Raw genomic sequence first — 26,087 nt, 5'->3', positions numbered from 1 at the left:
CGCCCTTGAAACGTGACGTCACTTGTTAGCGGTTCATTGCTTGCAAAAGGCAATACGTAATGATTTATTTCCACGCATGTTTTGACATGCTAGACTTCCTCTGAACAAGGTATATATTCATACAAATAATCTGCTGTGATGCGTACAGAAAATACCACCGAAAAAAGTCAAATAAGTTTCCCCAAACAACTTAAAACTTTCATTGATAAAAAGGATAGGCTCCTCCCTAACAGACATCAAGCCCCAGTGGCCTAATGGATAAGGCACTGGCCTCCTAAGCCAGGGATTGTGGGTTCGAGTCCCATCTGGGGTGGAATGTTTTTGCTTCCAATTAATTACATGGCGTAAATTCTGATAGCGTTATGTGTTTATCGTAAAGAACGCAAGCATGCCAACAATGGCACGGACTAGTCGACTACCGAAAAGTAGCTAAAAGCTAATAATTTTTGTCTCGTTCGTGGGACGACTGAAGAGCTTCCAGTTACATCAGAAACGCATGCATGTCATGTCTATTTTACATTATTTAAATTATACCATGGAGCAGCACAACAAACTTTGCATAATTTTGAGCGCTTTGGTTGCATCAGCTCAAATTTACCGTGAGTAGGCTATTATCATATCAGTCTATTCCTACTAGTCGCGTAATCTCTATAAATATGCATGCATTTCGAAAAAGTTGTTTAATTTGGGTGGAAATGTACGTTTAAAGAATGTGCCAGAATCAGGTCAGGGATCAAGAACAAACGCATAGGAAAATAAAAATATAGTAGCCTATCAAACAATCCCTATCTTTATTCAATATTGATTTTTTAGTTTAGTTTGTATATGACCACAAGAATGGTCCATTGGTAAATTATACATTCTAATTGTGAAAGAAGCAAATGTTGGAATTAAAATCCTCCTTGTTATATGGGGCTTAACAATAACCAATTTTATTATGATCACCATATCACTAGTTATGTAACGATATAAATGGATTGCTTGCTATCCCCCCCCCCACAAGTTTCTCCTATCTAGTATGCTGTCTGACTCTGAATCTGTTTTGCAATGTTCCATTTCAGTAAATGTAGCCTATACTTTTGATGTGTTGGTTGGATTAATAGATGTTTAATGCTTAATATTTGCTTGTCTGTGTGCCAAAGAATATCTGGCAAATTTGCAGTGTGTGTCTGATTATGAACTGGTCATGATGTTTTCTTACATAATGTGTGTCATCCAATCCAAGCCCCTTGATCCGCCTCTTATGTCTAGATTACCAAGAGGCCACAGTGTCCTGGGATTCTGCCCAGAAGATTGTCATTCTGAAAGAGGGGGTGATGGAGAGAGGGGGAGGGGCTTATGGATTCTTCAATGATACCCTGCTTCTATCTGGATGGGGGGTCCTGGAGGTGCGAGCAGGCTTTGGGGAGAGTCCACAGGACGATGAAACCACCTACCTCCTGGCTGGCTACCTGGAGGGATACCTCACTGCAGAGTGAGTGTTCCAAGCCTTGCGTGTTCAACTTCAAAATAGCTGAAAAATAAATAGGCCTATCCATATATTCCGGTCACCTCAGCTTATGCAATATCTGGAGTACCTGTTGTACACATCTGTCTGTTCTGTGTGTCGGTGTCCCTTTTATTCCCATAATGTGTAATGTGGAGTGTTGTGTGTCTGGCATGCCCAACTATGGAGTCCAGACCAGTCTGTGATGTCAGTGCTATGACGTCATATTGATAACATCAGGGAGGGCCTACTCCATATGGGGATTCACAGATTTACCTTCATATAGAAACTTAGGTCTATGACACTTAAAAAGAAAAGTATGAAAAAGCTATCCTATCTGGGATTTGAACACGATTCTCCTGTGAGAGACCAACTTTCAAGCACTTACTACTTACTTACTTACTCAAACTGCACCACAAACAGATTGTGGGTTTGAATCCAAAGTGGTGCATCTCGCTTTGTCAGGCATCTATGTGCTCACAGGAGGGAAGTCAGGCGGAGAGGGAGGTATTTGTCAACCATTAGGCCTAGTTGTCCTCCCTCACACCAAGGAAATGGAAGAGTGCAGGGGAGAGAAACCATAGAAAGTTAATCCTAGATGCCTCATTTGTCTCTGCAATTCATTGGAGCGACCTGTATCCACGTGAGGGCGGATTGGCGGAAGTGCGCCGGACATGAGCATCATGGCGCATCCCCGGCGGCCAGTCACGTGACTCACGCCCCTTCCTTTTGTTACTTTACTCTATGGCACCAACACGGAAGCTTGCCCTCACTTGAGAAACAGACGCCCCATAGCCAAAGGAGGCGTCTGTCTACCTTTCTATGTCTATGAGAGAGACCACCTCCAACCTCTGTAGATAATTGACGGGTGATTAACATACTTTACCAGTTACATTTCCTTTTATTCATTAAAATAAGTTCCATATTTCAGCTATGACAATTTGTTTTCAACACAATTTGATGCTTTTTTATTAAGATTACGTAAAAAATACCTATTGTGGATCAATACATTCTTACCATATTCTCATCTTATTTTGATCATATCTGTTTAGACAGATGTTCAGTCACTACTTCAATATGTACCCTCAGCTGATAAAAGATGAGAAGATACTGAATCCTCTGAAAAGATTCATGAGGTAATATCATGCACTCACCTTCTCCCTCTCTGTTTATCACTGTCTGTTATAGTCTATATTAGATATACAAAATCAAATGTGACATGTGCAATTGTGAATGCCACTTAGGCTTAGCCCCTGTGCCTGTGTCAACCACAGCAAACAGGACTACTGGGCCAGAGAGCAAGTAAAACTGAAGAGAAACAGTGACCCCTTGTGGCGTCATCTGGGACTGATCCTGGCTCAACTGGATGGGCTTCAGGCTGGGGCTGCACACTGGGCCAAGGGGAAATACAAAGAGGTGTGTGTGTGTGTGTGTGTGTGTGTGTGTGTGTGTGTGTGTGTGTGTGTGTGTGTGTGTGTGTGTGTGTGTGTGTGTGTGTGTGTGTGTGTGTGTGTGTGTGTGTGTGTGTGTGTGTGTGTGTGTGTGTGTGTGTGTGTGTGTGTGTGTGTGTGTGTGTGTGTGTGTGCGCGTGCATTATTTGTCTATTCATTTGAAGGAAAAAGACAGCCGTCACAGTTTACTTTAATTCATATCGTACCCCTCTTAGCCTCTGTCAGTGTTTGCAGTCCAGCTTCTGAATGGGATTGGGGACCTGTTGGACCTCATCCCAGCCCTGACACCACGCTCCAACTCCTCCACGGGAACAGCCTCTTTCAGGATGTCTGGCATGGGCCACTGCACTGCACTTATAAAGGTTACACTCACAAGCTAATTTGGCTCAAGAGTGAGCTCTCTGTGTAGACTTTAATTGCTTTTGTTATTCAGGGCTAAGGGTATTGCAATACTAACGAGCCCAGCTTAGTGGAATCGTTGAGGGGATAAAATCACTTTTTATTCAAAGTGCAATAGGCGTTGAGGACTGTGAAGAGGGAATGCTCATTTCAAAATGATGTATCTATTTATTGACATGCAAACAAAAATATGAAAACAAGAGCAATTATTGTACCATAATACTTTAAGCTTTTTCAGCAAATTATCTGTGCTTATGGAATAATGACCCCTGAACGTCAGTTATCTTTTGCCAGTATGGGAATACAAGCCATGCATGCAAGACTTTACATGACAACTAACTTTTATGTTTTACACACACACACACACACACACACACACACACACACACACACACACACACACACACACACACACACACACACACACACACACACACACACACACACACACACACACACACACACACACACACACACACACACACACACACACACACACACACACACACACACACAGGTGCTGCCTGGCTTTGAGAACCTGCTATTCGCCCACTCCAGCTGGTACACCTATGCCGCCAGTATGCGTATCTACAAGCACTGGGACTTGAGGCTGTCAGACACACACACAGCAACTGGCAGGATGTCCTTCAGCAGTTATCCTGGTATAGTATGTCCACAATCCACATGTGAGCAGGTGATGGCACTGTGATTAGTGTTGTCTGTGGTGGAGTTAGACAAAACAAGGTATGAAGGTACTGTACGTTCCAGCTCGTGTTTAGACAACCAAGTACAACAAGCAGCACAATTCCTGTTGGACAATTTATTTTAATTCAGTGCTGTTCTTTTTTATATGACCAAGTCATTGGAGGTTGAGTAATTTTTTCAAGTGTTCCCTAGCCATAAAAAAATAATCTTACAGGGACCGCTGGGCTGCATTCTCATTAGAACACAAGGGGTTTTAAGATGCTATTTTTAGAGACGTGGTCGGACAGTGTTATCACTACAGCAGCTATATTAAAATGACAGGGACAAAAAGATTATAGTGTGCCAGTAGAGGTGGATGACCATACACCCTGATCTCCCATGGACTGGCTTAATGTATGAACAAGGAAAAAACATACAAAAACTATTACTTTACATGTTATTACCTTGTCATTAGGTATAATATATTTTATTTCAAAGTTATAATGCTGTATATTTTTGTGCCACATTGTGCCATAAAAATACATGTTCCTCTTATTCTCTTCACATCCTCCTGTTTCTGTCTTCCTTTTTTCCTGCTCTCTAAAAATGTCTCACTTCGTTCACCCTCCCTCTCACACGGCATGCCCATGGCCCTTTTCCTTCAACACCACCGCTACCCCTCTCCCAGGCCTCCTGACGTCTCTGGATGACTTCTACCTGCTGGGGAGTGGTCTGCTGATGACTCAGACCACCAACAGCGTCTTTAACACCTCCCTGTTCACGCAGCTCAGTCCTGACAGCCTTCTGGCCTGGCAGAGGGTCCGCCTGGCCAACAGCTTGGCATGCAGCGGAGAGGAGTGGGCACACATCTTCTCTAAGCACAACTCGGGTGAGGCGGCCTTGCTCCGCCAGCTCAGACAGTTGGCGATCAATCCCAGGTCTAGTTGTGATGTTGTCTGGTCTCCAGGCTAATGTTGTACCATATTCAATAATCAATTGTAATTATGTTGTACCAAATCTCATGACACGAGCAGGTCAAGACCATACCATAGAGTGAAACAGAAATACAAAATATAATACACGCATGCACGTGCCCGCACACACACACACACACACACACACACACACACACACACACACACACACACACACACACACACACACACACACACACACACACACACACACACACACACACACACACACACACACACACACACACACACACACGTGTCGTCAAGACTCAAATCTGGCTTCTGGCTGTCTCCATGGACTCTCTGTGCTGTTATATGTTGGCAAAACAATCTTTTTACTCTCAACACAAAATTTGAAGCCAGTTGTGAAATGTGTACATACAATTTATATTTCAAGCATTCTCATCTAGAGCAAAAGAGAACGGAACAGGTATGGGATCAGTGTCTACTCTTGACACACTGGTTCTTCTAGCTATGAAACCTGTGGTGTGCTGCAGTGCTGACAAGACCGTTTATTCAACACACTATGCTGCACCGTGTGCAAAGCAAGGAAATCTTAATGAACAAATTGTTCCACAACTTAATTCTACAATCCTCTCCTGAGTGCTGCCAGAGAGATGCAATTGCAACCGTAACACTCACAGTTGCAAAATGTAAAGAAAGAAAGAAAGAAGAAATTTGAACATCAGAGTTGGTTTGTATTATGCAACGCTTGAGTATGTAAATGGGTGTTCTAACCTTGTGCGTCATATAGTGTTATGGATGGGTGGAACATAACATAACACTTATAGAACACACATCAACCTAGAATAAAGATACAAAGGCTTCATCTGTGATGTCAGTCTTATCATAAGTACTTCATACGCATGGACCCTTGAACTGCAAAACCATTCCATCAAGGTTTCATGAAAGTACAAGCATGCACCTCACTGTTTGTGATATAACGGTCCTATCCCTGGTATTTTATCTTCATTCAAGTCATCAGCTACGGCTGGCAGTGTAAAACATTCCCACTCAGACTTAACATTTATTTCCTTTCAAGGTTTTATTGTATGCTTTCTGTGGTGGCCCAAAGAGATTTAAGAACTTTTAGCTATTGCCTGCTTAGGCTGAGCCAGTCCAGTTCAAATCTTTGATATACTGTAGTAGTGGCATGTTGTCACTTGTCACTATCAGCCTAGAACAAGGGTGTCTATCCCCTTTTCATTGTGCGGCTAGACCCCTCGGAGATGGATTACTTGGATGATGGATACCTTAGTTACCAAAGCCTGGAAGCCACATGTTATAAGCTGAGTTGCCGTTGCCCCGGATCAAGCTTAGAACATTGTGGTTGGCAAGTGCTCTACCCGGACATGTTTTTGCATCGTGACTACGAGCTGTGCGACCTCTCCTTCCTTTTTTCAAGTTTTGTCCACTGTGGTCAGCACCTCCCCACTATTGGTGTGCACTCCTACCTCTTTGTTCTGCTACTCGCCCCAGACATGTTAACACTGCACCCCCTGCCAGATCAATAGGTGCATAGTGCCAACACTGCCAGTGTTAGGGGTTTGATTCTGTGCTACAGCCAGGGTCTCATTCCAACAAGGGTCATCCATATATACGTATATAAATCCACCCCAACATCCACGGCTCGGTTTCACTTGTGTTGGCCTTCTGTGTTTCACTAAAGCAGGGAGTGAGAAGAATCTTACCTATGAAATATTTGTGGTTAAATTGTTAGCCTGACACTCAGTCTGAATTTTCATTTCACTTCATATTTTTTTAATGGTAGCGATTCAGGGCTGGAGCCAGGCTATAAAGTTGTCTGACTGAAACAGCATTATGTTAATGGTGAGTTCTAACATTATTCCAGGCACCTATAACAGCCAGTACATGGTGGTGGACCTCAGCAGGGTGTCTTTGGGTCAGAGCATCAGGGACGGAGCGCTGACGGTGGTGGAACAGATCCCTGGGAAGGTTCTGCACTCGGATCAGACACAGACCCTACGCAGAGGTAAGGACACTGTCACACTCTGTCCTAGAGTGAATGAAGGTATAGTATGCGCAAAAAGGCACTTGGTTCAATACTAAAAATCACACCTGTGTGAAGTGAGGGGCGCTAATATATTAAAGTCTAACTCATGTTGATTAGGTGATGTAAAACAAACGGTGCAAACACAAACATTACATGCCATTAACAATAAAGAGAATGTGACGTAATGAGGGACAATATGACGTAAATGTTCCCTTCATTGTCAATGGCGTTTTTAAAACAGACATTGAACTAAAAACAAACCTGTATATATAGCCTCAAAAATATACTCAAAAAAGTCAAAAGTAGCAGAAAAATCACACCCGTGTGAACTGAGTGGTGTAAGGTCTTATATAGCCTGATCAGCTCTGATCTGACGTAATGTCTAACGTAATGAAATCACACCCGGGTGAACTGGGTGACCGTATCAACCATGCTCATTTTTTACGAACAGACAGACAGACAGACACGTAAACTAACAAAGCCAGTCGTAGGAGTGGTTTACACCACTCAAAAATACTTAAAAGCAAGAGAGTCCTTTGATGCACAAACTGTTTTTATTCACCTTTTTCAGAGTGTCCACAGTTAATGGGTGCTCAAACAAACAGCATAAAAATATAGTATGGTATTTACACCACACTGGCCAGGTGGGCTCCTGGTCTGCTCTGCTCCTCCCACTGGACCAAACCAACCCTGAATTGATTCCACAATTTAACCAGTTAATTCTCAATGTCCAGAGACATCACAATTCATAATACACATTTTAAAGTGTCACATATTAATCTACAAATTATCCACATAATAATATAATTAATGATAATTAGAGTACTCTACACAGAACCTTCACACTAGACTAAACCAATGTTGGCATGTTCCCGACACACCCACAGCTTCATCAATCATCAATCAAGCATCAAACAATATACATATAAAGTCAAAATAATATCGTTCTCTGCAACATAAACAAAAAAGAATAATTCAAACTTTAACCCATTTGTGTCTCAATATTCCGGTTGTTAAATGTAGCATCAGTGGCAGGGTGCTAACTTGCTCCCTCAAATGTGAAAGGGTAAATCATTTGACCTTTGATCAAATCTATCGTCTTCAGATTCTTCTTGAGTGTGCAGGCTTGACATTTTCATAACTTACAGACGACACACTGTATCGACATTTGTCGCCAGGCAACAAGCCTGGGCCATGGATATTATCTGGTATCTGTGATGATGCTCATCGAGATATGAGACCACAGCACTCAGAAAGATAAACAACCAAATAGGCTTTACGGTTATTTCTGTCTCTCATGTCAGTCATTACACAGGACCCTTATGCTTTGGTCCAGTTGGATTAAGGAGCTGTTTAGGAGACACTAGCAGTGTATTTAGACTCTTGTTTTTCCACAACTTCAATCGTTTTTTCCCCTAACTATCGCAATATTTGGGGAATTGGAAATCCGAGGAGTGTGTGCAATGTGCACGCACGCACGCACGCACACACACACACACACACACACACACACACACACACACACACACACACACACACACACACACACACACACACACACACACACACACACACACACACACACACACACACACACACACACACACACACACACACACACACACACATTTCTAAGTTAACATTTTGTCAACTCTAAGATGTTAATTAAGATGTCAACTCTGTCAGATATGCCATACTGGATAATCTAAATCTAAATCATGTAATCAATAAAAGAAACAGTGGGAGGTTGGCTCATTACATGGTTTAATAATACCATAGTATAGTCAACACTATGAAAATATCTTTTCTCTGCAAAAAAAAAAGCATAGGTTTTGGCCCAATTCTCAAGAATAGGTGATTTACAAAAACAAAAAAAAAGCATAAGGTGAAGCTGGGACGGCACAGCAAAATGCCTAGTGTTACTCTGAGTTGTACACATGTTGAAATGTAACTGGTCCATTTGGATACATTCGTACACTTTCAGTGTGGGACCATTAATGGACGATCATTGTGTCCCATTCTGACAGGCTACTGGCCATCCTACAACGTGCCATTTCACACAGACATATACAACTTGAGTGGCTACAGTGTGATGTGGAAGAGACACGGCGAGGACTTCTCCTATGACCTCTGCCCCCGAGCCAAGATCCTTCGCAGGGACCAGGCCAGGGTGACGGACATGGCCTCTCTCAAACACATCATGAGATACAACAGTAGGTTTGCTGCTCAGAGCCGCCTTGCACACTTGGAGCTTGGTTGGACTGCAACTGTTAATCAAACTTAATACATCTATTCTATCTATTCTAATCTATTCTAAATTTAAGAAAAGCTGTCGGGAAAAAAAGTGTTTTCTGAAAAAGTATGTAGTGTACATAGCAACAAGAACCCCAAAAGGGGTTCCCAGATAGTTACGCATAGAGGTTCCCTAAATGGGTTAAAACTAAATTATAAACTAAAACAATTGCGAAATAGCAGATCTAACCTCATAACGTGTCGCTGTGCAACTCACTGTGCGACTCATTGTGAGCTTGTAGATCGGATATTTTCACTAGTGTGAAAATAGTTTGAGTCTCTTTTGGGCCTTGAGCTAAAAAGTTTGGTAACCACTAATTTATAACAGCATAGATTAGATAAATTGTTGCCATTTCAAAGGAGGTTTATCGAAAAAAAAGTAACTCAATCTTTGACCGGCTTCATTTCAGACTACAGGAGAGAACCATATGCCAAAGGCCATCCGTGCAAAACCATCTGTTGCCGTAACGACCTGAGACCAAGGAGACCACGCCCCGGAGGTTGCTATGACACAAAGGTCAGAGGTCACTATGTATTGTATTCTCACTCGTTAGTTTTTGCATACATATTTAGTTCATAGTTCAACATCAACAGACATCACTTCATTAAGTGAATGAAGTGAAGTTTAATAAGATACTTACAGTGTACAGACCATACACAGACGTTAGACGTTAGAACCAAAATGACAGGTGGAAGCTGGGGTGGAGGAGGGTGAGCAGCAAAAGTTTAAGCAGACAGCAGCGAAGCAGTTCAGTGAGCAGCAGCAAGCAAGCAGGATGAGCAGTGCAAACTTCCAGTTTAAATAGCCGGTATGAAGATGGAATGAGTGTGTGATTGGATCAAGTGAATCATGTGAATGAGAACGTGATGCTGATCAGGGAATTCGGGGGAATTCAGGGAGTTCATAAATTCAGAATCAGAATTTATGAACAGCCCAATGAACAGCCGCTGGCAACTGCACTGAGTTTCCTGACTGAACTTGCTCTGCGCATGTCTGTGACAGGCAAGACGCTCATTTCATTAATATTTCAAGAGCTCTTGTATTTCTTTAGATCTCCAGGGGTCATAGGTGCAGTTATTATGGATGAAAGCCAGGTCTTGAATTACAGAAGTATACCAGCCCATAACTGGATCCCAAGTATCTGCTTGTCAGTCAACAGTATAAATCTGTTATTTGACCCCAACTGAATGACTCTCTCTCCCTCTCCCCCTCCCGCGCACACACACACACACACACACACACACACACACACACACACACACACACACACACACACACACACACACACACACACACACACACACACACACACACACACACACACACACACACACACACACACACACACACACACACACACACACACACACTTCATTACAGGTAACAGACTACCAAATGGCTCGTCAGTTTGTTGCTGAGGCCATAAATGGACCAACCACACAAGGCGGATTGCGTCCATTCTCGTGGCAACGCTTCAACAACACATCGCACCAGGGTCTTCCAAACACATATGACTTCACCTTTGTCACTATGAGGCCCTCCATATTTGAGCCTTAACATCAGAGAAAGACAAAGAAGGTATAGATCAGGTCCACACATTTAAATGAGCAATTCTAACCATGTCCCTACTGCAACTATCTGTTCAAGCATCTTTGACCCCCCCATCTGTGCTTGAGATATCAATACAATTTTCTTTGTTTATAGATGTGCTATTAAAAAAATCTATTGTGTGTGACTTGGAAAAGTTTGAGAATCATTGCTATATGACTACTATATACTTTATACTATATTGCTATATGAAAACTACAAAACCCAGTTTTTCTTGTCGCATGTGTTGGGAGGGAGGGAGGGGGCCTGATGAGGGATGAGGCGGAGCATCCTCCTCGGTCGTTGACCGGAGAGGAAGCACATCAACGGATACACACACTCTGCCTCACCGTCCTCAACTTGAGTGTCCACTGTCCACCGCTGTTCCCCCGATGGCAACAGAAGACAAACGGATACCGCCACAGGCGTTATCGGATGCAGACACTGCTGTGTCGACTCACCACGCCGGTCGCTACAATAACAACAACAACAACAATAACAACAACAAAGACAGCGAGGGGGGCAGTGACAGCACGACGACGGCCACCAGTAGTGCGACCCCCGCGGAGTCGAGCCGGACGGCGACGCACTGCGTCGGCAACGGCATCCACCCCGCCGGGGGAAATAACGGCAAATGGGTCCGGTTGAATGTCGGCGGCACGGTGTTCCTCACGACGCGGCAAACCTTGCTCAAAGAACAAACTTCATTTCTTTACAGGCTTTGTCAGCAACAGGACTTGCATTCAGACACGGTAAGTCGTGGTCGCGATCGGATGTAACTTGAGCCCCGAACTTGGAGCCACAATGAAATGTGTTTACAGTTTGTGAGATGTATTCTATAATCATCACTATAGTGATATGGTACGAATGAATTCAGTCAGTCAGCTGTATGGGCACGTACGTGCTGCCTGTTAATGCAAGTTTATGGGAAGAGGGAGAGTTATTTTCATCACAGAGCCAGATGCATGTGTACACATGCAGCAGCATATGGCTGCATTAAGTAGACATGAGGATAATGTAATTTTCTATTATGCGTCCTCTCATGATAATTAAGTGCCAGTGGTTGCAAGAAAGAGTTGTTAAACTGACATTCCTTTGGTGTACCTATTTGAGCACGTTGAAAATAATATTCCCTGTGACCTTCAACAGCGAAAGCTTCGACTCTAGTCTGCATAGACTGATACACACACATATAGCTGTCCTTTACACTACACTCAGGTGATCCATGCGGTTAAACAAAATATTATAGGATAAGGACACTGACACACAGACATGAAGAAACATACATGGCCCTGTCCGTCTTAATTCTCTATACCTCCATCCTCATTTATTTTACATGTTGTGCTCTCTCTTTACCTAACTCCCAGATAAGTCTATACCCTAGCTGTAGGCAGGGCTGGGCAAGTGGGCAATAATAAAGGCCTACTACAACATCACTATACAGTATGTAGAAAGAAAGAGAAGAAGGAGCACATCTGTTTGGCCAGAGTAGAGATCTCCAGCAAGGTGCTGTTTGGTACAACTGGGTGACAGTATACTGTTACTGTAGATGCAAAAAAAGAAGAGACCAAGGAACTCTTGTAGAAAAAGTAAAACGCCTTTAATAAAGCTAATGCATACAATAAGCAAGGATTAAAATGCGCCATTTTGACCATTGGTACAGACACAGTACAGTACAGTACAGTACAGTACAGTACAGTACAGTACAGTACAGTACAGTACAGTACAGTACAGTACAGTAGCCTACAGTACGAGTAGTGCAGTACGGTACAGTACAAACAGTACAGTACTGTACAGTATGAGTAGTACAGTACGAGTACTAAAGTACAGTATGTACAGTTGTACTGCTCAGTTCACACAGGTGTGATTTGTTTTTTGCATCTATGTGACTATAATGTATTGTGGGGATGACTATTGGTGCTTTCACAAAATATCGACACAATAAATACGATTTGTGATCAAATCAGTAATATCTATGTAATTACTACTACGTGGATGAAGGGAAATACAATAATAGGACAGCTAGAACATTCAGCCTTTAAAACCCTTGCCATATATCATAATATTACAATATCCCAAATCCCAGATGATATTCTAGATATCACGATACTCATTTAATATTAATACAGTGTATTTCCCTGACCTTTAATTATGTGCCAGTGCCATCATTCTCTGTCCTTTTCTGCCCCACACCCCCCACTGTCAGCTACTGATTCTCACTCACAGCCCATCGTGCATTTGTTGTTTTCTCTCTCACAAACTAGTTTCTTTTGCTACTGCATTGTCCACTGTCCAGCTATCACTATTAATCCAGTGTTCCTTTTCCTTAAAGGGGAATACCACTCTTTTTCAACTTTGAACTATACCTTAGAGTTGTGTGGAAATAATTTAAAAAAAAAGTCCCCCCCTTCTGTATAACATTTTAGCTGATACTTTAGCTAGAGATACTCATAAATAACAATATTAAGTATTCACAGGGTGGCTATTTTGCTCTTAAATTGTAGCCTACTCTGGGGTGGGTGACATGACACCAACATGTCTGTGTGACCCAAGTAAAGTGTGATGTAAGAGAAAAGTGGCTGACATGTGAATATGGACAATGAGTGAACACAGGGTGGGTGGTTTGTGTGTGTCTTGATGCCCATGGACATTTTTGTATGGACATCTCAGCTGTTGTGGGGAATTGAACCTGTGACCCTTTTCAGTCACATGTCTTTTATCAATTCCAGTTAACAAACAAAAATATCCTCATTATTTTAAGCGTTAATTTAAGTAAATAGTATTTACTAATACTATTACTGTACCTGAGATATATAGAGCCAATGTTGAAATCTTTTGTCCTGCAAATACTGGTGTTTAAATCAACCAAACACAATTCAAAAGTAAACTAATTTAATTGTCAACTTCAAACATGAAATGTAATAAATGATAACCTCTCATTATTCCGTGACAACACAATGGAAGACAGTAGCAGATAAAGCTTGTTATGTGCTTCATTTGTAGGAGAATACTGGATGGAGCCTTAAATGATTAGGGTTTTATCGATTCTGATTCGATTACCCGCGGTCCCCAGCAATTTTAATTCTGTTACTATTTGGTACCTAATTTCAATACCCAAGTATGGCCAACCCTCTACTGCGGGTTTGTGAGTAGAACAGGAGCAGAATGGACATGCAGGGCCTGCATCGTCCTGTCCTCGATGGATCGTGACTGTGTTGATGTGATAGTTGATAAGATGAGCAAGGGGCATGCTATCCAACAGGCAACACTGAACAATCAGAAAAGAAACAGAGTGACTTGGTCCCTGAGGGAGACAAAGTGCTGAATGGACTGCTGATCCTGCAGCATGAGCTTCTTGTACAAGCACATATAGCGATACAGTGCTGCAGATAGGATTAGGGTACTGTAAAGTATGTTCAGAAATCATGCAGCAGATGAGTAAGACTTTGTAAGTAGAACTGGTGTTTGTGTGATATAGGCTTGGCATCGTCTGAGATTTTGGTTGTCATAATGTGGTATGGCTTAAACGTGATCTTTTCCTGTAATTAAAGACAGCATTACAGTAAACTGAGTGATAGTCATCCCCAAAATATCATCATATTATTATCAATAAGACCACAGTATTTGTAAAAAAATAATAATAATAATAATTGTATCTAGTTGGATTCAGTATCCTTAAAAGTCCATTTTTATCTTCAATGTAATGTCTTTGTTGCTTGGGTGAAGACAGGCTTTGTTAGCTCCTGTGGACTTGTTTAGTACACACAGGACTTGTCGCTAAATTACCTAGAGAACAAGAAGTGTGTGACTGTGTGTGTGTGACGTGTGTTCTTACTCAAGAGACAGGACGATTTGTTTTATCACCACAGGAGTTATTTTGTTATCCACTGGCGTCAGCATGGCTCTGTCAAGGAGGATATTGGTGGTCTACTCTGTTTTGAACACACATGGTCTGGTCTGGCTGAGTACAACTGTTAATAGGATTACTACGTTATGTCTGGTACCTCAGCTCCAGCCCACCCCCAAAAACCGGCAAACATGCACGCACGCACACACGCACGCACGCACGACCTCCAAGACGATAAATGCATAATCACATTAGTTGAGGATTGTGATATCTTTGACTGGTATCAAACACCATGGGGATGATTCAGATGAAGTGGACTTTGTTTGTTTCAGTCGGTCTTTCTTTAGTATTATTTTATGTGTAGAGAGGTGTTGTTAGTGTACAAGTATGGTAGGCTTGCATGATTTTAAACAAAGACATGATGAAAACCTTTGTGTGTAGGGCCGCCTGAGTGAGACTGAGATGTGATTTAGTATGTCATTGATCTACATTGCAGAACCATTATTTTCATAATCAGTTGCACTGTTAATGCAGAGTGGTCCTCTGGACAATATGGACAATAGGCCATGACGCTCATTGACTATATTCACATAGAAGACATTTTGCTCTTATGTCATAATGTGGGGCAAACCAAACCACTATATGCTTGTATGTATTTACATGAACCACTTGTCTTAACTACTTTGTTGACCGGTGCCCTACTTTTTCCCTTTACAGTCTACACCAAATCACAAATAGCAGACCTTTTCACAGAATGTTCACCTATTATCATGTCCAGAATAGGGATGCAATGATTCTTGTGGTTAACTGCTTGATATGTCACCATGACAAATACTGTGTTCATATTTACTCTTCTGGATGAATAAACTGATTCCTTTTGCAATACAAATTCCTTCTATCATCCAGATTCACGAAGGTTATCTACCCCCCCCCCCCCCATATGACGTTCCTCCCCTTTCCCTGTTTCACAACTTTAGATTGTACTGTAGATTCCACCACAGGCCCAAACTTGCTCTATCTCCCTATTGGAGCTAGTTAAGTATCTAATATTATGAAGCAGTTACCGGAGGTGTAAGGAACTGTAACTGTTAGAACAAGATCTGTGTATAAGTATAGAGCTGAACACTATTCTAACAAAAACTATATTGATCACAGATGGAATGCAAACCTTAAGCAAACTTTAACATGAATCATCAATTATATTAAAAGATGTCTTAAAATACAAGTGTTTCAATATTTTGTTTAATTCCCACCCACTTTATGAAATTCTGTGACAAGCAGCACATATACAATACGAGTATCACCAGTCTTGCCTACTGCTAGTTACAGTTATTTGGAATATCGGATATGTCGTTTTACAAGGGGCCACAGTGTAGTACTAATGATTATTATGTGGGTGATATTCTTTTCTGATTCGGTCGTGATGCCTCCCACAGGAAAGTTGTCATTGATGAAGAGTAGTTATAAGTCGCTGACAGCCAGTGACGATGTCATGAATTAAATATTACGGCTTAGCGGGCTTACTGTACTTCTTATTATAATCCACATTCAGGTCCACGTCAATTTCTCACTGCTCTCTCTTCCTGTTCCGATTGAAATGACAGGATTGCATCGACTGCAGGTGTGGTTTCATGCATACTTAAACTGAGTGAATTGTGCATGCGTGTGTGATGTGTGCGTGGCAGTGTGTGTGTGTGTGTGTGTGTGTGTGTGTGTGTGTGTGTGTGTGTGTGTGTGTGTGTGTGCGTGCGTGTGTTTGTGTGTGAGACAGAGATTCTGTGGGTTCTGTGAGAGAAGGATAACTCATAATGTTCTGTCTCAGCACACGAGCAGATACACATTGTATATGCACATCTGCATGTATGAGCTCTGTAGTGTTAGCTCTGCTGATGCGCCAGTGTATCTACATAATTATGTGGTGCTTCTTTCCACTCCTTAAGGCTCATACATACTCCATACTCCATAGATCTCGACCCATTGTTTGAGAACCACTGGTTCAGAATCAAGCGAAGCTGAGGGGACAGAGAGATGAGACGGATAATCAGAAAAGTGAGAGGAGGGTGAGGCAGAAGGATGCTTCAGTCTTGATTGATGGAAACCTTTATGCCAGCACAGTACACAGCAGGAAGCCTACACAGGGACGTCACTCTCTCTTCTCTCTCTCTCTCTCTCTTCTCTCTCTTCTCTCTCTCTCTCTCTCTCTCTCTCTCTCTCTCTCTCTCTCTCTCTCTCTCTCTTCTCTCTCTTCTCTCTCTCTCTCTCTTCTCTCTCTCTCTCTCTCTCTCTCTCTCTCTCTCTCTCTCTTACACACACACACACACACACACACACACACACACACACACACACACACACACACACACACAGACACACACACACACACACACACACACACACACACACACACACACACACACACACACACACACACACACACACACACACACACACACACACACACCCAAATTGAGCTGCAGTAGAAGACACCTCAACGTGATCAGACGACAGTCGGCATGACAACACCTAGAAAGTGGAAACAGCTTTCCGCATCTCCCAGAGCCCTTTAGTCAATGTCAAAATCACACACATGCGAGCAGAACACGGAACACAGAACAAGTACAGAAACTATCTTTGTCTCTATACTTGCATAATGGGATATTTGATCATAACTTGTTACTTTTGCATGCACTTACAAAGTTTCTCATTGATGAATCAGACCATGCATATGATAATTAAAAACTAGAGGAAGTGGCACTCGAGTAATGTACAGAAATGTGTTTTACCAAAATCGGGCCTCATGGTGGCGCTATAACTGGCAGATTGTTTGGGGCAGTCGTTCGTCGTTGGCATCCAGGGAGTGTGTTTGCACAGTTTGGCATCGACTGGGCCAACGGTGCCGGAGATTAGCTGTGCACGGACGGACGGACAGACGCATGCACACACACGGACGGAGTGCAAAACATACTCTCTCCCCATGCCTTCGGCCTGGTGGAGACAATAACGTTCAAATGGGACTAGGCCAGTTGCAGTTGTGTAAGCACACTCCCACAGCTTTTATGCTTTTATTTTCTTTGTTCTTTCAAACTGCTCTCATTTGTCTCTTTTATAACTACAAAATGTTACACTTTACTAAATACATTTTGTATTTAGATTGCCTAGCAAGCATTACATTTATGAAATGTTAGGTGTACACATTAAAACAACAGCGCCCCCTGATGGTACCCTAAACATACATACATAAGGACACAGGGACACAGGGACGGACAAAGCTGGGCATTGGAGTGGCTGCACCCTATGGTTGCACTTGCACCACTCAAAAAGTCTGAGGTGGCAATGGCACATATAATCAATCAGACATACGTGAAGGGGTGAAGAACCCTGCAGTCATAAAAATGACTGTACAATTGTGTACACACAAGAAATATGCTGATGCATACTTTTTGTCTGATTTATAAAGCAGCACGTTCGCTTGATTCTGGTTCACAATCATTGTGGCACTGGCAACAGAATGCACAGTTTGCTATCAGTGGACTGCAAAAATGTGTTTGTAAATCACTAAGACTTGTGCCTGCCTATGTTTTTGTTCGTGTCTGATTGTCTGTCCAGCATCCATCTGTGAACAGCTATTCTCCAGCACCATTGGACAATTGGTGTGAAACATTGCACGAATGCACGCACACTCCCAGTAGGCCAAGGAGGGATTTTTTCAAATTGGTACACATTATGTCTGTAGTTATGCGATGAAGTTGTATCCTGTAGATTTTCCAAATTACATTCCAATTGGCTATGACTGATTTCCAAAGTATGCAGGCCCTGGGTAGAGACCTGTGCAGTGTGCTCAGAGGAAAGCACCTTTCTTGTTTTAGACGTAGCATCAGCAGAGCTGTCCTACAGCACGAGAACATCTGTCAATACAAGTCATGTGACCATTATGCACAGCTATAATGTATTGCGACGTACCGTTAATTTGTCTACTTGGAAATTATTCTGAATCTCACTTTTCAGCTGTGATATTTGGTCATTGTACCTGTCACGATGTAATGAGCGACATACACAAACTGCAAAGAGGGGAAATCATGTGCTGGGTTACTTGGAACATGCCTGTTGAAAGGCCTGCATTTTGTTGTAGTATTCTGCATGCCGCTTTTCATAATAACATTATTATCAAGCACCTCGTTGAGACAGTGGATAGACTGGGGGTTTATGGTGCATTTATATAGTGCCCCTCCTTTCTGTGTGGACAGGTGTCAAGTCAAGGACCAGTACTGAATGGGTCGCGGACCGCTAAAGGTCTGTGGCCGGAGGTTGGGGACCCCTGCTCTAAATGGACCGTGAAGGAGGATTATACCATGTATGTTAATAGTTTAGATGGCGATAGCACAGGGAAAATGGGGAGTAGCTGGAGAGTAACGTACACAATGCCTGCTTACAGCTCAGCACACAAACACACGTATGCAAGGATGCGCGCACACAGAGCAGTTCATGAATGCACCAGCCACACACGTGGAGCCTTGCTGATTGGCTAATTTAAGCATCCAGAGAAAAGAAAGTTCTGCTCTATTGGAGAGGCTGCTGGAGGCCAGTGTCAGACTGCAGCCAATAAAAGACCCAGCCATGTGACCAGAACATTCTACCATTCTATTCTATTCTATTCTATTCTATTCTATTCTATTCTATTCTATTCTATTCTAGAGACCTAGCTTAAAACCAATATTAGTTAATATTAAGTGCATAATATTAGGTGCATTATTAAGTTATTTTATTTTGTTAAGTAATTGTTAGCTCTATAGTCTGATACTCATTGCTATAAAGTGCCTGTACAGTATGGGTAACAGGCCTATCAGTTTTTTATGGTTGTCTGAGTCATAAAGACATGCCTATATAGGGCATATTGGGTTTGTTTATGGTTGTCTGAGTCATAAAGACATGCCTATATAGGGCGTATTGGGTTTGTTTATGGTTGTCTGAGTCATAAAGACATGCCTATATAGGGCGTATTGGGTTTGTTTATGGTTGTCTGAGTCATAAAGACATGCCTATATAGGGCGTATTGGGTTTGTTTATGGTTGTCTGAGTCATAAAGACATGCCTATATAGGGCGTATTGGGTTTGTTTATGGTTGTCTGAGTCATAAAGACATGCCTATATAGGGCGTATTGGGTTTGTTTATGGTTGTCTGAGTCATAAAGACATGCCTATATAGGGCGTATTGGGTTTGTTTATGGTTGTCTGAGTCATAAAGACATGCCTATATAGGGCGTATTGGGTTTGTTTATGGTTATGTCTGAGTCATAAAGACATGCCTATATATCCGCCAAACTATTAGATTCATGTACTTTCACTCAAAGTGTAGATATCAACTCAAACTAATTAGGCTGGCTATGTGGTTGGATTACTTTCTTTAATCCATTCCACTGATTTTAACAGCACTTTAAAATTCCACTGAAAATATGTATGTTTTTGTCTTTGGTCTCTGTATATTTAACCTGAACAATTTAGTGTAGAGGCACAAGACAAAGATAAATATACAGTAGCATAGTAAGCCTACTACCAGTTATGCTTGGATAATGACAAAGAGGCTGGTTCATTTTGGCCACCAGCCGCAGTGTTTTCTGGATTGAAATGTAATTTTCCTGCCCTGAAGCACAAATGCATTTCTTTCTTGGCTACAATCTAATATTTATTACCCTGCACTTAGTCCACTGAACCACTGTCACCAGATGTGACCAATGTTCTTTGAACATACACTCATCATATCATCCATGTATTTACTATTTAGGCATGTCACAATTATATAGTCGCAATTACGCAATTATTTGAGTTCATGTTTTGACATGTGGTTTGGTATGTGGTAAAGGTTTATCCTTCTAATAAGAAGAAGCTGTGATGAACCATATTGGAATTTGGAATTCATAGTTCAAAAATGCCACATTCAGCACAAAACTTCTACAGTGTCAATGGACAATACAGCTTTACTTAAGAATCCAATGAATGTACTGGTCCCCTCATCAAATCCCTAGTCAAATCTGCTTTATTTTGTTTACGAGACAATATAAGGGTTTTCTTGATTGAAAGTTTATATTTGATTTTACTGTATGTGATTTTGTAAATAGTATTTTTCTATCATTTCACTTTTTGCCTAAACAAAATAAAACAAGACTAGATGAAGCAGCGCAGCATGTAACTTTATGGTATTATGTACCATTTTGTTTTTATAAACGATTAATTCGATCTTTCCTTCCTTCCTCAACAGGATGAGACAGGGGCCTATGTGATTGACCGAGACCCCACCTACTTTGGTCCCATTCTCAACTACCTACGGCATGGAAAACTGGTCTTCAACAAGGAGTTGGCAGAGGAAGGTTTGTCTTCTTTGTCTGTGGGATGATAGATACAAGAGGGAGTTTGCTTTGTAATCCTATAGAGCCTGGGTGGGTGGTGTTTCAGGTCAGTTATAGTCAAATATAGTTGTGAAATGCAAATTGGAAAATGCTGTGTAAATATTGTGGAACTATTGTGGAACACATCTATGTGCATTCTTTTTTGTTTCTTCTGTATGTAGTGATTCTTATTTCTGATTCATATTGATGTATGTACAATGTACAAACGCTACAAGGGATAATGGCTGACATCAGCTCATAATGAGCTCACCTGGTACTGCTAGTCCAGCCTGGCGGCGTGTCGCGGGTTCGATTCCCGATCCCGGCGACCTTTGCTGCGTGTCACTCCCCATCTCTTTACACCAATTTCCTGTCGGCTTACTGTAGTGTAGTCCATCAAATAAAGGCAGAAAAAGCCTGAAGTTGATTTTCAGTGCAAATATAATCACCAACCTGTACGCAAGCAACGTCACCAAAATAAAAGTGAAATGTGAAATAAGCGTGTCGCTTTTTCAGTTTTTTGTATATTAATTTGTTCATGTCGCTCCTGGTGTGTGATGCAGTTTATTCTTCACATCAACTAAACTGAAATGAAAATTGAAATAAACCTAATAACCTTGGTATCGTACGGTCTTCCAGGAGTGTTGGAGGAAGCAGAGTTCTACAACATCACTCCGCTGATTAAACTCATCAAGGATAGGATTATGGAGAGAGACTGTAAGGCCACAGAGGTAAGACGAGACGACAACCGAACCGACACACAGTCTAAAACAATACAAAGTCTAACTGCAAAAATCAATATGAAAGTTCCAAATCCAACACCCAAAACCAAGTTATTCAGTTGTAGCAAATACTGGTAGGTTAACTGCTAAAATGTTGAGTTATGTTCATCTCTTGGTCCTTGGTTTGTCACAGCCTGGACTCAAAATGCAAACATCCCACTGCCCAGTGACATGTGAGAGCAAAAGTTTAATACGTGCATGGCTGCATGCCCTATCTAGGCTTCTATCCAAAAAAGTGCAATGTTAAATGGCAAACGTGGAGGCCGCATTAATTTAGGAGTCAACACCACTAACATTATACAGTTGTTCTAATCACATGATTTTACTATTTGTTTCCCCTTTCTCCCTTTTACAATGTATGCGCAAAACCTTCAGATATTTTCTCTGTTATGAAATGGTTCCACCCTTCTTCGCCTTCCTAAAGATGGCTGTGCTGCACATCATGTTGTTGTCATCTCTTGTTTTCTATCTGCATGTTTGCTCTCTGGTTTATATAATCCTTCTGCCCTTTCACACCATACACCCACTTCACTTGCATTATACCGTACTGTACAGTACTGTATTTTCCGTTACTACCAATGGCTTGAGGCTACACTCAAAAATAAAGAACATGCACTGAAGTGTTTTCTGCACTGAAGTGTTTTCTTCACATGTGCTGCAGATACAGTAGCTGTTGCTGTACATTTTTTACTCTCTGTTGGTTTGTTACAGTAGCATCTTATTCCTTTTCAAATGAAGGCATCCATTCTCTGTTTTCATAATTCTTATAAGTCCTATACTGATACATGCGCGCGCACACACATGCACGCGCACACGCACACACACACACACACACACACACACACACACACACACACACACACACACACACACACACACACACACACACACACACACACACACACACACACACACACACACATTCTCTTACAGCTAATGCCACCCTCACACTAGTATGACTCTTTTTCACACATACTGTATATATCCAAGTCCTCTGCAGGCAGATCTTTATGCCAAGTTACCAGCCCCATCCTACAGGCAGATCTTTATGCCCCATCCTACGCCGGCTGATTAGTTCAGTGATTCAGTGAAGGAAAGGCCACTCCTTAGCTCATGGTCCATTCCACTGAAGTGTGTGGAGCAGATCGAGGGGTCCCATCGGGACAGGCTTCAAGCACACTCTAGAGCAAGGATTCTATTCCATGTAACTAACCTGCCAATAAACATGATTTCAACGTAAACGTAAAACATATCTTTGCCAAAAGGATCATTTCAGGCATGAGAGATGTGGGGGGATGTCGCTCCCCCGCATCCCCCCCCACTACACACCTGTCGACGGCACTCCTCTCGTTCTCAGGATGTTTATATGTTTATTCTTCTTTTCTAGCGCGTGTGCGGTCAGTGTACTTGCCGCGCATAAAGTACACACAGTCACAAAATCTGGGATGTACATGTCCCTATGGAAATTAGATGGTGACAAAATGACATTACATGACACTGTACACAAGTACAATTTGGCCTCAAGTCTTCTCATTGACTCACTCTGCCTGCCTCTCTCGTTCTCTCTCCCTCTCCAGCAGGTACCGCCCAAGCATGTGTACCGGGTGCTGCAGTGCCAGGAGGAGGAGTTAACCCAGATGGTGTCCACCATGTCGGACGGCTGGAAGTTTGAGCAGGTCAGCGTGCGTACCTGCAGAAAGCCCCGCACCGGACTGCTCTGGACTGTGGGTTGGACTCGCTGCTGCTGCTCTGCCCCCACCCCCAACCCCCACCTTCAACCTTTGACCCCCCTGATCTGACTCTATCCCCCAACTCACCGCCCACTGTCTACAGTCCAGAAATCCCCCCCCCCCCCACCAAGGAGCCTAGAGGTCCTTTATGGCAGTAGTTCTCAAACCTGGTCCTCTGGGACGCCCGGTGCTGCTGGTTCTCAACCTAACCAGGTAGCTAAATGTGTTCCTCTGGTGTCAAAGATCGGACTAGTCCAAGCCCCCAGTAAGGCTATCCAACATTGAAGATGCCACTACCTACTGGCGAAATGTGGAATTGCAGCACTTTAATGGAAGTGGACGGACATTCATGACGTCACGTGCGTAAGCCCGGACCTCAAAATTGAGGTCCGGGGCTAGGCTAGGCTAAACTTCCGCTCGCTCGAGCCATTGAGTTATAATTATACATCCGGAAGTCTTCCGGGTGCTTCAAAACGCCACTGAGCAACTTCCACTGAAATGAATAGCGGGGGGCGGGGCTAACGCTCCAGTTCGTCTCTATCCTTCTTTATACTCTATGGACTAGTCCCTATTTAGCCAGCTTGTATAGAGGGTATGCGCGTGACATCATCATCAAACCAGGAAGTTATGCAGGAACGCCTACTGAGTGGCAAAAACTACTTTCTGGCCTTGACAGCCCATACATCCACACAGAAAAGTCATATCTGATTGCATTAAACAACATTAAACAATGTTAAACTCACTTTGCCTGTTGCTTTGCCACTCGATTTGCCACTCGATGTGCCATTCACTTTAAGCATGCGCATACTCTCTATACAAGGACACAAGGTGAATGCAATGTACTTCCTGTTAGGACAGAAAACCAGCAGTATGTATAAGGTTTGCAAATTAATTTAACTAATTTATGGCGCACTTAATTAGATTCATGGGTGAACCCAGAAAAGGTGTTACAATATTTCCTGTTGTTGTTCATATAATATGCTTTGCTTTTCCCCCTTAAAACCCACAGATATTTCAGAGGTCCTTAAAGTATCAAACCGTCCCGACCTCTCTAGCCTTTTATCGTGTTGACAGTTTCAGTGTCACGCATGCCAACAATGGACCCCCTATGCTTCCAACCCAGATTCCCCAGGACTCACATCCCAACATCCTGGGCCTTTCCTGCCCATTGAGACCCTCTCAGCGATGTCCCACTGCTTTTGCATTTCAGCTCGATTGCATGAATGCTGTGCATGTATGATTTCCTTAAATTCCTCCAAAAACCTGTTTATATGACCGTTGTGCTCCTTGAGTCCAGTGTTGTAATGACAGCATATCCTTCCTGCATGAGCAAAGGTATCCATCGGTTCTCTCTTTATGTCCTTTGTGTCTATTTTCTCATGTCTGTCATTGTCTGTCCTCGTCTCGTTCTCTCTCACACATTCAATTAGTCTCTTTACCTGTCTCTTGTGTTTTCTGGTATCTCTAGCTTTATTTCTCCACCCATCTCTCTTCCTTTCTCCTCTTTTTTGTCAATCTTTTTACATTTACTTTTGCTATCATTCTCTCTCTCTCTCTCTCTTCCGTCCGTACCTTTATCTGTCTCTCACTCTCCCATTCGATCTCCTCCAGATGGTGAACATTGGGTCTTCATACAGCTACGGGACCGAGGACCAGGCTGAGTTCCTGTGCGTTGTGTCCAAGGAGCTACACACATCTGGTTCTGGACTGGGGACTGAGCAGAGCCACAAGACCAAGGTTAGACCCTACACACGCATTCACATGCACGCACGCACACACACGTACGTGTGTGTGATTCATATGTGTGTGCTTTGATCCCACCCTCTCCACTAAATAACACACCTCTCAATTCACCAAGCACATTCACTTCCATCATTTCACACCTCACTCAATGACTGTGCTGTCTACAATCATCTCCATCTGTATATTTATCAATGCATATCAGTCTCTTTTTCACAGTCTCACTGTCTATACAGTATCTGTTATCTCATTTAGCCCCATTAACAATACCCTGGCCTATCTGCTCTGCCCTCCAGTCAGGGATTTCTTTGTGAGAATAAAAAAACATACAAAAAACAGTACAGATAATCCAAAAACTTTGAAAAGACAAGTGCATTTTTGTTCTCAAGACGTTTGTGGTTCTGTAAGTACCTTTTGACATTTGTATTATACATCTATAAAGACCACCGTGTAGCGCAGAGACGATTAGGACGTTCTCAAGTACCGCTACAGCTGTCCTGCACACAATCATCAATACATTATGTTCATTTTTTGTGTTTGTTTTTTTTTTTTTTTTTTTCCTTTGTTATTTATATATTTTCTTTCCTCATAATACAAAAACGGAAGGCGTTGGCGACGCCAGAGGAGGAATCGGCGAAGGAGGAACAGGAGGATGTGGCAGGGAGCGATGCGACACCGAATGAGTGGCTGAGAGAATGAGAGAGCCTTGTGTCATTGTTC

At 42.4% G+C, this 26,087-nt stretch overlaps 3 protein-coding genes across 4 annotated transcripts in view; 2 read left to right on the top strand and 1 right to left on the bottom strand.

Moving 5' to 3' along the window:
- cby1 (chibby 1, beta catenin antagonist) overlaps positions 1-26,087 on the bottom strand; it is a 36,590-nt gene that overhangs the window by 3,555 nt on the left and 6,948 nt on the right. Inside the window, exon 2 of the mRNA XM_079492450.1 lies at positions 25,200-25,341. The gene's annotated coding sequence lies outside the window, so the exon portion shown is untranslated. The remainder of the gene's footprint in view (positions 1-25,199; positions 25,342-26,087) is intronic.
- plbd1b (phospholipase B domain containing 1b) lies at positions 287-10,948 on the top strand. 2 transcript variants are annotated; one of them, XM_079491990.1, is made up of 11 exons: positions 287-599; positions 1,252-1,474; positions 2,539-2,622; positions 2,761-2,902; positions 3,153-3,299; positions 3,854-3,998; positions 4,709-4,909; positions 6,847-6,987; positions 9,036-9,221; positions 9,711-9,817; positions 10,682-10,948. In XM_079491990.1, exons 1-11 carry the CDS (start codon positions 497-499, stop codon positions 10,856-10,858), a joined length of 1,656 nt encoding a protein of 551 aa, XP_079348116.1. In that variant the 5' UTR covers positions 287-496; the 3' UTR covers positions 10,859-10,948. The 2 variants fall into 2 exon arrangements, with proteins under 2 accessions (XP_079348116.1, XP_079348117.1); XM_079491991.1 differs by lacking the exon at positions 2,539-2,622.
- The window catches only part of kctd17 (potassium channel tetramerization domain containing 17), a 17,914-nt gene continuing 3,070 nt past the window's right edge, over positions 11,244-26,087 (top strand). The window contains exons 1-6 of the mRNA XM_079492448.1: positions 11,244-11,640; positions 20,989-21,097; positions 21,755-21,846; positions 23,475-23,573; positions 25,239-25,364; positions 25,974-26,087. The exon at positions 25,974-26,087 is cut by the window's right edge and continues 22 nt beyond it. Of these exons, the coding sequence (XP_079348574.1) occupies positions 11,281-11,640; positions 20,989-21,097; positions 21,755-21,846; positions 23,475-23,573; positions 25,239-25,364; positions 25,974-26,066 (879 nt within the window). The 5' untranslated portion in view covers positions 11,244-11,280 and the 3' untranslated portion in view covers positions 26,067-26,087. The remainder of the gene's footprint in view (positions 11,641-20,988; positions 21,098-21,754; positions 21,847-23,474; positions 23,574-25,238; positions 25,365-25,973) is intronic.

The sequence above is a fragment of the Electrona antarctica genome (assembly GCF_951216825.1).
Source record: "Electrona antarctica genome assembly, chromosome: 22".
NCBI classification, from domain to species: Eukaryota; Metazoa; Chordata; class Actinopteri; order Myctophiformes; family Myctophidae; genus Electrona; species Electrona antarctica.
Note: the sequence above shows the minus strand (reverse complement) of the source record. Positions and strands in the feature narration are given on the sequence as shown.

What these genes read in the sequence shown, in the direction of transcription:
- plbd1b (XM_079491990.1), top strand. Translation starts at nt 497, where the DNA reads ATGCATGTCATGTCTATTTTACATTATTTAAATTATACCATGGAGCAG. An exon ending in CCTCTGAAAAGATTCATGAG is followed by an intron (nt 2,623 to 2,760) that starts GTAATATCATGC and finishes TGTCAACCACAG; the next exon opens with CAAACAGGACTACTGGGCCA. An exon ending in CCAAGGGGAAATACAAAGAG is followed by an intron (nt 2,903 to 3,152) that starts GTGTGTGTGTGT and finishes TACCCCTCTTAG; the next exon opens with CCTCTGTCAGTGTTTGCAGT.